General features: G+C 42.0%; 1 protein-coding gene across 3 annotated transcripts in view; it reads left to right on the top strand.

The window, feature by feature from the left end:
* Positions 1-12953, top strand: part of LOC134624973 (neuroligin-2-like) — a 234804-nt gene extending 221851 nt beyond the window's left edge. For all 3 annotated transcript variants that reach the window (XM_063470221.1, XM_063470220.1, XM_063470222.1), the window contains 4 exons: positions 720-985; positions 5659-5812; positions 6560-6926; positions 8136-12953. In XM_063470221.1, coding sequence (XP_063326291.1) covers positions 720-985; positions 5659-5812; positions 6560-6926; positions 8136-8964 — 1616 coding nt within the window. In that variant the 3' untranslated portion in view covers positions 8965-12953. The remainder of the gene's footprint in view (positions 1-719; positions 986-5658; positions 5813-6559; positions 6927-8135) is intronic.
* The last annotated feature ends 3069 nt before the right edge of the window (positions 12954-16022 follow it).

Here is a 16022-nt window from a genome sequence, read left to right as displayed (position 1 = left end):
AAGGTTTCAAGCAGCGAAGGCAAGAGGCACTAAAGGAGTGACAAAGAAACTGATTTTGAAGACGAATAAAATATACCCTCTCTATCCGTCTCTCCTCCCCTCCTCAGCCTCTCTCGGTGCAGATATGTAGGTATTGCTGTTTCCAAGGTACTTCTTACTATAATTGATTTCCCAGGGAAAGAAGGCTCTGCAGCTCTGCTTAATAATTAACTGACCAATCTTCGGCCCAGGAGAAGGGAGAGAAAGAAAAAAGGGAGCTCGGGAGGAAACGAGAGAGAGCCAGGCGGCCCCCTTAATGAGCCACTTGAGTGGTTTAAACAGCACAGGACAGCCAGAACTAAACGAGAGAGAGAGAGAAAGAGGGAGACAGAGAGGGGGAAATACATCCAAAGAGAAGCTTGGGGGGGGGAAAGCAGCTAGCTCAAGAAAGGAAAAAATAGATCTTTTGACATCTCAGATGAGCTTTTTCCCAGTCCTGCCTCCACTTTTTGGAGCTAAAGCTCCAAAGCATGCTCCGTCAGTGATGCTCTGGGTCTGTAGTCCCATCCTGTGTCTACCAGCTTTTCTCTAGTGAGAAACATGTGATGAGGAAAAATTGTAAAACTCTATTTTAAATCAAGTTCTGTAGTAGAAAGAAAGTTATGTGATTTATACATCAAGCATCCTCCCTCTGCCCTGAACCTCACCAAAACGTCCCTCTTTCCCACGTTTCCTTTCAGGTCTGTTCCACAGGGCCATAGCGCAGAGTGGCACAGCCATCTCCAGCTGGTCCGTTAACTACCAACCCCTCAAGTACACCAAGATCCTGGCACGGAAGGTGGGTTGCACCTACGCAGAGACGGCTGACCTCGTTGACTGCCTGAGGCGCAAGAACTTCAGAGAGCTGGTGGACCAAGACATCCAGCCGGCCCGCTATCACATCGCCTTTGGGCCTGTTGTGGACGGAGACGTAGTTCCTGATGATCCAGAGATTCTCATGCAGCAGGTGAGGGTCTGATAACAGTAGCTGCACATCTCTGTTGTGTTTTATTATCCAAGCAAAGTGATGAGAACTCCTGGGATCAGCCGTGACGTGAAACCAAAACTAACCAAACTGTAAAGCAGAGAAAATAACTGCAGTGTTGGTGATGTACATGATCGGGGCGGTATACTTTAGACACACTGAAAAGTTTCTCTTGTGATGTCATGAGCGTTCGCCAGAAGCCCAAAAAGCAAACAAATAAGACTTTATTAAAGAAAAGTATAAACACAAGTACACGCAAAGAAGAGACACAACTATAGAGACAAAGAACGATCTGACTGGGACAAGTAAAACTAACTGGGAGAGCAGTTTTCTTCCAACAATCGCTACCAAAATAAAACAGGAAGCAACAAGACACAGTAGCAAATAAGCTAAATGTAGTCAGACCTGGAAAATGTTAAGCTGGAACAGAACCTTAAAGCAGCAAGATGTGATCCTGTCATTCAAAGCCGACAGAGTTGTCGAGGTTTTCAAAGAGCGGGTTTCTCTTCTCAGTTCGATTGGAATATTTTCATGTGACAAGAATAAAAAATTATTATTCTTTTTTATTCATCCATCCAGATGGTATTTTGGATCATCTTCTAAGTGAAAAACTGAAGAAGTTGATTTGTGTGTATTATTATTGTGAGTAACCACTGCTGGTTGACCAGGATTTTTAATTACAAAAGAGATTCTTCAAAAGTTTTATAATTTGATTAAATAAATGCTACATTTTGAAGAGGTTGCAGATGCAATCAGTGTCATTAATGTGAAAGTCATTTTGTGAGACGGGGGAAGTGTTTTATGTAAGGTGAAAACAATCAAACAAAAGGTGTGTAGAAAGCAGTAACGTGAAAATCACTACAGTGACATATTGTGTGTGTGAGAGGAAGAAGTGTGAGTTTTGCAGCTCTATGCATTAATCGACACTGCAGACTTGAAGCCGTGACCTGCAGAACAAGCAATATGATGAAGATCATGGACTTAAGAGTCATATACAGGGTTCTTGAAATCCTTGAAAATGCTTGAATTTTAATATTGTCTTTTCAAGGTTTGAAAAGTGCTTGAATTTCAAATGTGGTTCTTAAATGTGCTTGAAAGTGTTGTAACTAAAAGTTACTGTGACTCAAACATAGAAAAAATAGATTTTTTTATTTCCCACACCTAATTAATTAGAGATGATTTTATTTAAAAGTATTTTATAGCATAAAACACCTTTGAAAATATGCTTCGGTTCACATTTAACTCCAGAAAATCAAAGTATGGATATTACCTGACCAAAGATTTGTGGTGACGTCACTGCTCTTTTAACTGTTTGGTGTCTTTGCTTTGTTTGCTGGTTGTAGAAATGGTTTATATGAGCTTTGAGCTGAGATTCAGAGGTTTCTGTGGACACTGCTCATGTCGGCACTTATATTTCTGACCTTTTCTTATAACCGATTAAACGTGATCTCCTCGCTTTTGCTCCCATGTTTGGTGGTGTAGGTACAAATGATCAGTCATGACATTCTCATAATAAATAAGATACTGCAAATAATTATTTCTGCATTTGTGCGATTGAAGTGAATTGAAAATGTGTATGCAATGACACTGTTTTAAATATTTGGCCTAAATAATTTTGAGGTGAATGAGCCTAAACATGATGACCTAACTAGTGATACCCTGACACCTGTCTCACACACACACAAGCATGTTATGCCGGTTTCAGCTGAAACAATGTTTCAAACCATATTCCGGGTTTTTAGTTCACCATTTATGAGGTTTCAAGAAGAAAATAAAAGACAGATCTGAATGTTTGAAAATGTTTTGGAAACATTCTGTAAAGATGAGACGTAAAATACTCAAAGGATAAATTTAATTGGTTTATTATTTAGATAAACAAGCAAGTAAATGAAGAAAGAAGGTAAAATGAAGTAATAATGAACAAAGTTAAACAAGTAAATGAAGAAAAAAGGTAAAATGAAGTAATAATGAAAAAAGTTAAACAAGTAAATGAAGAAAAAAGGTAGAGGAGAGAAAACCCCAACAATCCCCTCTGAGCAAGCCCTTGGCGACAGTGGAGAGGAAAAACTGCCTTTAAATGGGCAGAAACCTCCGGCAGAACCAGGCTCAGGAGGGGACAGTCAACTGCCGGGACTGGTTGGGGGGCTGAACAGAGGTGGAGCAAGATGAGGCTACATCAGGTGAGGAAGCAGTAGCGTCTCTCCTCCGGAACAAGCGGAACCATTTTTTTCTTCTTTTTCATGCACTTTTCCACGAGCGCCTTTTTCTCCAGGATGAGATTTCTCAGCTCATCGATTGTTTCTGTGTTTTGCTTTTCAAGTTTCTGGCATCTTTGTTCCACCTCTTCTAATGTTGCTTGTTGTTCTTCAAGCTTGTCTTTGAGTTGTTTGGATGTTGCCTCTTGTATCAGCTTGTCCTTGTGCATGTCTGCATTTCTCTGTTGGACTTCTTTGTGCTTTTCTTCTAACTGCTCGTTTCTTTTCTGGATTTCTTGGAGCGTGAGCTGCAGGTCTTCATGTATTTTGTCCTGTTGTTGTTTTTGCGCCTGCATTTGAGTGTTTTCACGCTTCAAGTTATTGAATTCCACCAAAATCCCCTTAACGAGCTCAGAGTTGTTTCTCGCATTTTGCTCGATCCTTTTCTGCATCTGTGAGCAGCGTTTCTCCAGTTTCTCCTTTTCTTCTTCCACTTTAGCTGCTTTGTCCTCCAGCTGATTACAAAACTCTTGCAGTTTTAGATTTTTAGACTCAAAGTCCTGGACAATACGTTTTCCTTCTTTCAGTCTTTCTTGTTGTTGCTCTTTCTGTTGAAGAAGGTCTTTATTTTGGCGCAGTGTTTCATCCAGGCTTTCTTTCAGCATTTGGTATTTTACCTGCATGCTCTTCAGTTCACGCTGCATATCTCTTTGTTTTTTGTCATGCTCTTCCTTCTGTTGGAGGATTTCTTTCTTTTCTTCCACAGCTTCATGGAGCTGTCTTTGGAGCAGCTGATTCATTTGGTCCATGTATTGGAGGTCCCATTCTATCTTATCAGTCATGGTTTTCTTGTCTTGGAGCTGGTTGGTCATTTCTTTTAGTTCCGCGCTCTTTTGCTTATTTTCTTTAATGAGGTGCACAATCTGCTCTCGGGCCTGAGCAAACTTTATTCCCCAGCCCTCATTAATAATTTTTATGTCCGGCTGGCGCTGTTGTCTTTCTTCCAGCTCTTTATTTTGGGCTTCCATTCGTCTACACTTGTCCTCCAGTTGAAGTTTCTCGTCTTCAATTTGTTGCATTTTTTTCTGGAGAAGGTAGTTTTCCTTCCTACTCTCCTCTAATGCCCTTTGGAAGGATGAGACGCCATTTGGGGGAATTGGCCGGCCACGCCAGGAAGGAGAGGCGGCGTAATCTTTTTGAATTGCTTGTTTGTTTCTTGGAAACATGTTGGAGTTTCTATACGATGACTTTGAAGAGCTTTCCAAATGTTTCTGTGGTGAACGTTTTGTAGGCTGCAAACACAGATGCTGCTGAAACGAACTAAAACTTGCTGTGTCTCACCCCTATTTAAGGAAAAACATCAAAGGACTTAAGATTCTTAAGATCTCCCTATGACATCATCACTCCCTAAGCCAATCAGATTGTCACAAGACATTTTGGAATGAGGTATTTTTTTTTAAACTGTTTTCAAGCTTAACTTAAAATTTCAGTGTTTCCTAGTTGTGGACTATTGGTTAGTCTAGCCGATTAAGAAATTAATTGTCACAAACATCCCTAATATTATATAACAGAAAACAAGACAGTTATTTTTCTACGCAATAGAGCTATAATAAAAGGTTTTTTTTAAATTATCCTACTTTTTATAAAAGGGAATATTTATTAATGAATATGCATTTAATTAAAAAACTCTCATCATCTAAAGGGTTTAACAAAAAGGGGGAGCTTCCTGCTCGAAAATGAAATGCCCCCATTTTTCTGGGCGTGGGTGTTTAACTAATTAAAAAGAACAAACAAACAAACATCTGTCTCCTATTTTTTTTTGTGTCACACAGTAAAGAAGCATCAATATCTGATGAGAAGACATTAATTTGTTGGTGTTTGTGGTGTTTGGTGCAGTTTTCCTGTTTTCTGGGTTGTTGTTTATTTACAGTGGAGATGAATATCTCTAACAAGTTGATTTGTTCACATTTGCACGTCTTAATTTTTAAGAGGAATGTGTTTTTTGGGCTTGTACACTATATGCATGTAAGGCAACCATTTCCTTTTTCACTGTATTTGTGTGGTGCATTTTTCTATTTTAACAAAAGGGGAACAAAAGACATTTAAGTCGACCTGAGATGATTTGTTTAAATGTTTACATGGTCTTACTGAGGTGATGCAAAGTGAAACATGCTTTCTTTTTTTGGTAATGTGCTGGAAAAGCTTGAAAATGGACCTTGAATGTGCTTAAAAAGTGCTTGAATTTGACCCTAAAATGTGTATGAACCCTGCATATATTGCAGTATTTACAGTTTATAGTAGGAATTTCATGCCAACAGCTATTCTTTATTTTGTTTACTGGGAAATGAAATGCTGCCAATTCCCAAAGCTGTGTTTCAGCTGCACTTCCTGTTGTAGACTTGTGATGCACACAGGCTCTGTTCCAGCACTCAGCATGTTCTTCCTTATTTTCTCCACCAGGGGGAGTTCCTAAACTATGACATCCTGATAGGAGTGAACCAGGGAGAGGGGCTGAAGTTTGTGGACGACAGTGAGGACAACGACGGCATCTCAGCTGCGGCCTTCGACTACACCATCTCCAACTTTGTTGACAACCTCTACGGATACCCAGAGGGTGAGGACGCCACCTCTGTACACTGCCACTTTTCAGTTATTCCATTTTACAGCCTCCTCTCACTTAACTGCGTTTTGCAGCATCATCAGGTTTTGTCTTATTAGGAGCCGCGTTTGTTGATTTGTTAGTTTTTTCTTTTTGCTGTATTCATTAAAACAAATGGATAATCCTCAAAATGACAAATGTGGGCAATTATCAAAGCATACATTACAGTTCTGACAGCTTGAGTTCACATGAATTTTCAAAAGAATATCAAAACCTGTCTTTAAGCGTTTAAAACATGCGAGTAAAGAATGGAATCAGTAAAATGTGAGCCCAGTGAAGTGCATCAAACAAGACAAGCTCATCCACATCACGGCGTGTCTGCGCCTTAACCTTTGAGGCTCTGTGGGCAGTAATGCTATCATCCCCCAGGTAGTCGGCTCCCAATCTCAGCGTCGTTGTTTCTGACAGATCGGCCTGCGAACCCCTCACAGCCGGACCACAGTCACAGTACAGACATGTTTGGATAATGCAGTCATGCTTCCTCTCTACTGCCTGTCACTCGTTCTGTTATCTGAAAGACTTTTTATCCTCTCTAGATTTGTCACTCGCTTCCTGGCTCTTGGTTCATCTCACCAACGTGTGCTTTGGTTTCATATCTTTCAATCAGACCGATCTCTTAAAAAAATGTCTCGCACTGCTGTTACTTTACTCTTAGCAGTTTTTCACTTTTATCTTTCTTCCCCTCCTGTGCTTCTTCACCAGGCAAAGACATCCTGAGGGAGACCATTAAGTTCATGTACACAGACTGGGCGGACAGGGACAACGGCGACATGCGGCGGAAGACTCTGTTGGCCCTGTTTACGGACCACCAGTGGGTGGCACCAGCTGTGGCCACTGCCAAACTCCATGCTGAGTTTCAGTCCCCAGTTTACTTTTACACGTTCTACCACCACTGCCAGACCGAGACGCGGCCCGAGTGGGCCGACGCCGCGCACGGAGACGAGATACCTTACGTGTTCGGCGTACCGATGATCGGTGCCACGGACCTGTTCCCGTGCAACTTCTCCAAGAACGATGTGATGCTGAGCGCTGTGGTCATGACTTACTGGACTAACTTCGCAAAGACTGGGTAGGCCTCATGTCATAGCAGTGTAAACTGTACCTGTTACTGTATGTTCTCTGACAGAACTACAGGCTTATCGAGCAAAGGTGTTGATTTAGCTGTAGACTTTAATGTGTTTCCAAAGTGTTTCCGTTTTGTTACAGTTCAGGTAAATTTATCTAAGTCTGTTAACACGTAACAGGACTTAAATGGCTCAGGGCTCAGTCTCTGTAACACTTTAACCAAATTAAACATAATCTCAGATTTTACATTTTTTTGAAGAAGTTGAAAGAAATTAAACATCATTCAATCTGTAATCTGAGCTAAAGAGAGAGCGAGAACAATCAAATTACAGGAGAAAGAAACAAAAGTTAATGAAATGTAGCAGCGACATATAAACACAGTTGGATGATGAAGTCAATGCATCATGGGAAGTTTCCCACTGCACACTGAGCCTATATCAGCAGGACTGTGGGTTGATTTAGGGTCGTGCGCTCCAGCTTTAACTATAGGCTCTGTCAAAAATGATCAACACAGATGTAACATGAAGAGCCTTTCAAGAACAGAGAAATTGTGGTGCGGTGATCGTGATCCCTTCAGGTCCCCTGACTGATCACTGCTAGAGAGGTACAAAGAAAAAACTGAAATATGTAATTTATTGGCGCCTATATTAAGAATGAAATGTTTCTTGCGATGAGCTGTAAACAATTACAAAATGAATTACATTAAATTAAATTAATTAAACATTAAATTCTTTGATCTATTGAATTGTTTATTGTGGTAGAAATCCTACACTAAAGTGTTTCTGCTGCTGTCATGTGCTTTGCTTTAACACTCTAACAGGCGATGCTGCCATAGAACTGTTGCAGTAAAGTATGATAGTGGTGCAATAATAGCAGCTGCTTATTATGGGCTGAATTTGCCGGCTGATTTAGCTTAATGTCATCTTTTTTGTTTTAGTGTGAATTTGTAATTAAAATGCTTATAGCCTTCTAGTCCTCTTGAATACTTGAATCTGGGTTGCTAGTTTAATTCCCGTGTGGCTTTGAAGAATTGAACATACTGGTTCACCAAAAGCATCCAGATCCCAGAGCAGCCGGTTGGTCTTAGATAGTTTAAAGGTTGCACAGAGAATGGGCCCCCTGTCTGTATTCAGTGTATTGATGCCACATGTTACTTATAATGGAGACTGAATATAACTTTGAACTGAAACGTTTAACCTTTATGCTCCACCAGGGACCCCAACCTGCCCGTCCCTCAGGACACCAAGTTCATTCATACCAAGCCCAACCGCTTCGAGGAGGTCATCTGGACCAAGTTCAACTCGAAGGACAAGCAGTACCTTCACATCGGTTTGAAACCTCGTGTCAGAGACAACTACAGAGCTAACAAAGTGGCCTTTTGGCTGGAATTAGTCCCTCATCTTCACAGCCTGCACGACGTGCTCTTTCCCACCACTACGCGCTCCCCTGCAGGCCGTGACCCCGGCACCATGAGGCCCAGAAACAACGTTCCTCGAACCACTCGTCATCCTTACCCTACCTTCCCGTCAGATCCTGAGCCCGAGGGCTCAGAGCGCCCGCCCCAGGACCTCTTTCCCGGAGACACCCGCGACTACTCCACCGAACTGAGCGTGACAGTTGCGGTTGGAGCGTCGCTCCTCTTCCTCAACATCCTGGCCTTCGCCGCCCTTTACTACAAGCGGGACAAGCGGCACGAGATGCGCCGGCACCGGCTGTCCCCTCAGCGGGGCGGCCCCGCCAACGACCTGGCTCACAGCCAGGAGGAGGAGATCATGTCCCTGCAGATGAAGCACTCGGAGCACGACGCTCACCACGACATGGAGCCCCTGCGGCCCCACGACATCCTGCGGCCCGCCTGCCCTCCCGACTACACCCTGGCGCTGCGCCGCGCCCCTGACGACGTGCCGCTGATGACGCCAAACACCATCACCATGATCCCCAGCACCATCACCAGCATGCAGCCTCTTCACGCCTTCAACACATTCCCCTCCACCGGCCACAACAACACCCTGCCCCACCCCCACTCCACCACCAGGGTATAGTAGGGACAGGCCCGACACAGCGCCACCTAGGGACCAGGAACACTGGCTCTGCTACCGCTCTGGAAGGGAGGCCTCTAGACGTGGGCCTTCGTTCTGTCCTCTTATTCTCTTCTTTCTCCAAAAGCAACTACACCTGCTGCGTCATGTGCTGTAAAACTTGGCAGCTCCCTCCACTGGTGGCATGTGGAGGTGCAACTGAAGTGTACAGCAGCAGATGAGCAGTTTGGGATGGGGGTGGGGTGGGTGACTCAGATCTTTCAAAGATACTGTTTTCAAAGACGGTCTGCTGTTTCCAGGCTCAAGACCTCCAACATTTGTCAAAGGGACGAATGCTCTCTCGCTCCTCGCTGTTTTCTCTTTTTACGTTGGCGTCATCTCTTTTTCCATCTCCTGTGTGTTATGTGCACATTATGCTTCTCTTTTCTACATCCGTGTTTTATTACTGCTCTCTTCCTCTCATGTGACACGCCTCCCTCCTGCTCTTCTCTAAAAATTCCCGATCTGCTGAGCAGTTTGGAGGGGGGAGGCGTACACTAAACATATAACTATGAAAACACTGATATCTTTCATTCTACCAGCATTTTTAGGTGCCAAGTAAGTACTGCTGTGTTTGCTTTCTCATCGAGGGAGAAGAAAAACGAAAGAAAAATAGAGTATCGCTATTTACCGTCAACTAACAGAGTTCTGTCATGTTCTCATGACAAAGTGCCAAACTGGCCTCAGTCGTGATTTTCCTTCTTTCATCTTCTCTTTTTTTGTTGTTTTGTTTGAAGCATTTGTTTCATTGTTGTTTTTTATTGTGTGGAAAGAATTTTTCTGAAAATATAGATATAGAGAAATGATATTATATATAGTTCTATATAAAATGTGTACAAAGGAGAAAGTATATAAAAGGGTTTTCTCAGTGGGGGATCTATGCATGAATTATTTTTAAAGACGCGGGGAAAAGGACACTGTACCTGTCGATGCACGTTTCCCAAAATCTAAACGAGTCATATCGCTCCATGTTTGCTACTTTTGGTTTTTGGTTTTCTCCCGCAGAGTAAGAGCATCGCAGGAGCTCCTGAAGTCAAACGACGCCTCCCAGCACTCATTTATTAAAACGGAGTCGATGCCAAAAGTCTTAAACGTTAGAATCAAAGCAACAGCTGTGAACTCAGTCATGGTGTCATGTGCAGCCCTTCATCTTACTGTCACTACTTTTTCTTTTTAGGGTACGTGAGGTAAAGCGTCCGTCGATCTAGCTTGATTGTACAAAATTATTTTTCTACGTTATTAACAAAACAGAGCAGAGACTGATGCTGCTCCTGTCTGACCCCTTATTTCTGGCACATGTGTATTCTGACTGACGTGTGTGTGTGTGTGTGTGTGTGTGTGTGTGTGTGTGTGTGTGTGTGTGTGTGTGTGTGTAAGAGCGGCTGTCACTGTGTGAGTGTGATATCACCTCTGCATCACTCAAGCGTAGGCGGGCCCGCGTCACAACAATAAACAAAAAAAGCAGAAAAAGGCCAACAGTAAAAACTCAGACTCCAGCATGAGCTCCTTCCTGCTGCTTAACCAATCACCTTCCTCCATATCATCACTGCTCCCTCCCTCCTCCTCTCTCCATCCTCCACCACCTTTGTTATTTAACACCGACCCCCTCCACCCCCAAACTGATAATCAGGAAATCTCCCAAACACCTGACTTCACTGTGTCGACACCGTTCCTCACTATTTCTGACCTCAGTTCAGCTCTGCTACTATCCTCACATTAAGGGTTCATTCACCTGCCTGCAGATGATCTGTGAGCTCGTCGGTTGTAAATTAAACTCTAAGCACACTGAGGGTAACCGGGAGGCGTTCAGGGCCTGCAGTGCAGAGCTGCAACATGAAAAAAAGGGATGGGGGCTCAGATCTCCTGAACAGGGTAGAAACAACACGGTTGGTTTGTGCTGTTTGTGATTCCTGCTCCGTCACTCTGGTGGAGACGACTGCAGCTCAGCAGCGCTCCCTGCTGATCCTCTGATGAAGATGTCAACAGTATGTAAACTGAGCTGATGTGCTGCTGTTTGAGCCCACATGGTAGCGTACGTCCAGTATGGGAGAACTTAGTCACCGGTGCTGTCTTTGCTTGTGCTCTAGCTTTAGCCTGTTTGATTGTTTGTTTTCTATTTTATTACTGCCTAAAAGGGGAGGTGGGGGAACACATGCCTGACTTCTCCTGTCAGAGGTTTTGTAAGCTCACTGGAAGGGAAACGTGCACAATGTAAATCATAAAACAACTGACTGGGGCTGTGCTGCAGGTGGATTAGTGCTGTGGACAGTAGCTGTGGAAAAGAGACTGGACAAAGACTCTCAGCCTTAAATACAGGACAGAGGATGATCCCATCATCTTTCAGCTAACAGTGTCGAGCAGAAGGACGGCCAGCTGATGCGTCCATACGAACCCTTTTGTACTCACTCCTGTGTATAAGGAGGCGGCGAGGGGTTGTGTAGTTAACCTCAGCACCACACAGCTACAGCAGAGGAGAGAACACAAACGAGTCCTTTCATTCGGCTCTGTTCTTTCTCCTTGTCTGTTTTATAAGCTAACACTAGAGGGCGCCATTGTGGCACATTCAGCGCTCACTCTGAGGTCACTGGACAGAGAAGAAAATACCAACCTGGGAGACGGATGGAGACGAAACATCTGGAAGAAGATCAGAACTGTACATTTTTAAGTGTAAGAAAAAAAACAGACAAAATATTTGTAAATATTAAGTTTCTTGTTTATTTTATGTTTTGTTTTTTGTTTTTTTGGAGTGAATGAATGATATGCTTATTTTGTGATGACAAAAGACAACAGGTGCAGTTTGTAATGAGAAGAAAAAAATGGCCGTTAGCTTGAGGTTTCAAATGAGTTCATCCTTACCACCGATCAGTTTTGTCTTTGTTTTTTCTACATTTATTTTAGTTTTGTCATAACGTTGATCGTTATCATGTGACCATCCTGTAGCAGGAAGGTCGCTGTAGCAGAAGTCATCTCCACTGAAGCCCCCTCACAGCAGAGGGCCAGTCATGCTGTTTATTAGGATTTGCTAGTGAGAAAAAACATTTTCATCAAGTTTTAAATCCTTTCGTTGCTCTTTTCTCTGCTATTATCATAAAATCGTCGTCCTCTTTTCAAGCCTTAGCTCGCTTTTATTTTGAAATATGAGTCTTGTGATCAGAGATGAATCTGTGCTGCATGATGTGCGTAACATCAGAGCGATAAAAGCCAGCTTTGCCTTTCAGTGATTCGCAGTAAGGACATAAATGACCTAAACTGAGACTGAAAAAAAGTGCAGTCAGTTAAATGTTAGCTCACCTAACATGTAGCAGTGTTTACATGTAGCCATGTTTGACAGACTCCAGGGCTTTGATACCATAAGATGCCTCATATCCTCACAGACTCATGAGATCACACAGGTGGTCTGACCTGCTCGTGTCACACTGTGCTGTCTGTCTGTCCGTTGTTTTTCTCGTGCAGTGATGTTATGTAGCAGAAAAACAGTTGGATGCTCCAAAAGTGCAGAGCGATGTGTGACGTGTGGAGAACATCAAAGTCTGTGTGTGTTCAACAGCTGTTAGAGCCACACTTTGTCCTTTCTGTGGTTTAACTGCTGGATTTATTTTATTTCAATACGCAAAAACTGTCAGCAAGGCAAAACTTCATGATTGGATGATCCCGTGTCACGTCCACAGTGTCAAACATGCACAGAGACAGTGACACCCACAGAGAAACCCTCAGCTTGGTGTCCATTGCAAATCTGCACCTGTTGTCTTGTTTCTACTTTCTTTGTTGAACTCAGAAACTCGAGACTTGAGATGAAGAAAAATGTTAAATAATGGAATAAAAAAAGATGATTATTAAAAAAAAGTAAAGTAAAATTATATAAATAAATGAGGTGATGATATTTCTGTTTACTTTAGAAGTTATTATACACTGTATGCTGTGATTCTGATCTGGGAAACATTAAAGACATTCATAGCCAGACTGCTGACTTTGTCTCTTCATTCAGTCGCCTAACAGAAGTGCAGTGAGAAAGGATTTACCCCATCCTGATGTCTTAGCTATTTGCATATTTGCCACACTTATGTTTCAGATCATCAAACAAATTTTTATGATAGATAAAGTTGACCAGAGTCAGTATAAAATAAAGCTTTTACATGTATTACTGGGAGGTCGGCAGCTCCCTCCACTGCTTGGCCCTCTGTGTGAAAAACAACTGGGATCCAGCTTCCCTGTGACCCTGAATTATATAAGCGGAAGAAAATAAATAGATGGAAGGATGGATGATTGTATTTTGTGTACAACTGCTGAATTGTGAAAAGGGTTGGCCAAAGTCTCTGTGGGGCTCTAAGCAAAATTAGATTTTTGGGGCCCTCTATTAGTGCCAAGAACACTGATTAATGATCACCTACTATAAATGTATTTCATTTTCTAATGTTGATGTTGTTGTAATCCACAGTGAAAAATGTCATAAAAGCAGATAACAGATTTGCAAATTTCAAGAAAACTGTTTTCATTAATGTTAAAAAATTATATTAAGCAGAATACCTCCCCCTGCTGGCCGCACAGAGAAACAATAGATAAAACCTCAGAGCTGCAATGTTGCAGCAGTGTTGTTTACGTCATTCTGTTGTCAACCTGTTTTACACATCGGTGGTTTCTCATTGAAGTGTAAAAAGATCTGAAATGGTTGTAAATTCAGCTACTATTGTGGGCTGGGGATGATTTACACTTAACATTTTAAGTGGTATAATAATAACTGGGTACTGAATGTCATAGACCCACTAAAAGTAACAAAATAAGCTAACATCAAATACATTTACTGTAAACACATCAGAAGGTTATTTATGTGGCAAAGAATTAGATCTACACAAAATGTTGCAGGGAAACACAGAAGGAGCTCATATAGGTTTGAGTTTTATTCACATCTATTGTGCAGGTACAAATAACAGAGTGGAAAACTTTATAGTTTTTGTTTGCAGACATTCATTTATGAAGATTAATTAACATGAGTGTGGCACAATGTAAATGTGAAAGCAGTATTCTGACACGACAGTGCAATCAAAACACATTTTGCCACTACAATCTGTGAATAATTGTGACAACTGTCATTTTAATATTGGACAAAATAGTTGTGCAGTCCTAACCTGAAATATGCTGTTTGTTCTGAATGAAAAAAGTTAGTCACGGGTAAACATTTTAATCGCATTTATAGATGCAATATGTTATGTCAGTTAAGACTAAATGTTACCACAAGTTCCCATCATCAGAGTATAAAACTATACTGGGGGAAAAAAATGCAATCTTTTGCAGTTACAGGGAGTGCAGAATTATTAGGCAAATGAGTATTTTGTCCACATCATCCTCTTCATGCATGTTGTCTTACTCCAAGCTGTATAGGCTCGAAAGCCTACTACCAATTAAGCATATTAGGTGATGTGCATCTCTGTAATGAGAAGGGGTGTGGTCTAATGACATCAACACCCTATATCAGGTGTGCATAATTATTAGGCAACTTCCTTTCCGTTGGCAAAATGGGTCAAAAGAAGGACTTGACAGGCTCAGAAAAGTCAAAAATAGTGAGATATCTTGCAGAGGGATGCAGCAGTCTTAAAATTGCAAAGCTTCTGAAGCGTGATCATCGAACAATCAAGCGTTTCATTCAAAATAGTCAACAGGGTCGCAAGAAGCGTGTGGAAAAACCAAGGCGCAAAATAACTGCCCATGAACTGAGAAAAGTCAAGCGTGCAGCTGCCAAGATGCCACTTGCCACCAGTTTGGCCATATTTCAGAGCTGCAACATCACTGGAGTGCCCAAAAGCACAAGGTGTGCAATACTCAGAGACATGGCCAAGGTAAGAAAGGCTGAAAGACGACCACCACTGAACAAGACACACAAGCTGAAACGTCAAGACTGGGCCAAGAAATATCTCAAGACTGATTTTTCTAAGGTTTTATGGACTGATGAAATGAGAGTGAGTCTTGATGGGCCAGATGGATGGGCCCGTGGCTGGATTGGTAAAGGGCAGAGAGCTCCAGTCCGACTCAGACGCCAGCAAGGTGGAGGTGGAGTACTGGTTTGGGCTGGTATTATCAAAGATGAGCTTGTGGGGCCTTTTCGGGTTGAGGATGGAGTCAAGCTCAACTCCCAGTCCTACTGCCAGTTTCTGGAAGACACCTTCTTCAAGCAGTGGTACAGGAAGAAGTCTGCATCCTTCAAGAAAAACATGATTTTCATGCAGGACTATGCTCCATCACACGCGTCCAAGTACTCCACAGCGTGGCTGGCAAGAAAGGGTATAAAAGAAGAAAAACTAATGACATGGCCTCCTTGGTCACCTGATCTGAACCCCATTGAGAAGCTGTGGTCCATCATCAAATGTGAGATTTACAAGGAGGGAAAACAGTACACCTCTCTGAACAGTGTCTGGGAGGCTGTGGTTGCTGCTGCACGCAATGTTGATGGTGAACAGATCAAAACACTGACAGAATCCATGGATGGCAGGCTTTTGAGTGTCCTTGCAAAGAAAGGTGGCTATATTGGTCGCTGATTTGTTTTTGTTTTGTTTTTGAATGTCAGAAATGTATATTTGTGAATGTGGAGATGTTATATTGGTTTCACTGGTAAAAATAAATAATTGAAATGGGTATATATTTGTTTTTTGTTAAGTTGCCTAATAATTATGCACAGTAATAGTCACCTGCACACACAGATATCCCCCTAAAATAGCTAAAACTAAAAACAAACTGAAAACTACTTCCACAAACATTCAGCTTTGATATTAATGAGTTTTTTGGGTTCATTGAGAACATGGTTGTTGTTCAATAATAAAATTATTCCTCAAAAATACAACTTGCCTAATAATTCTGCACTCCCTGTAGTGTGATAGCTTTAATTCCTATTGTCCTGCTTGATTTCGCAAAATAGAAACACTTTCATAGATTATTTTCTAAGAAGCTATTGAGTGTAAATATGTTAAACTAGATACTGTTCTCACATTGCCCCATCTGCAAAATGCCTCCATGTGTAATGTAGTATAACAACC

This window comes from Pelmatolapia mariae, linkage group LG3_W, assembly GCF_036321145.2.
Source record: "Pelmatolapia mariae isolate MD_Pm_ZW linkage group LG3_W, Pm_UMD_F_2, whole genome shotgun sequence".
In the NCBI taxonomy this organism is placed as follows: domain Eukaryota; kingdom Metazoa; phylum Chordata; class Actinopteri; order Cichliformes; family Cichlidae; genus Pelmatolapia; species Pelmatolapia mariae.
Note: the sequence above shows the minus strand (reverse complement) of the source record. Positions and strands in the feature narration are given on the sequence as shown.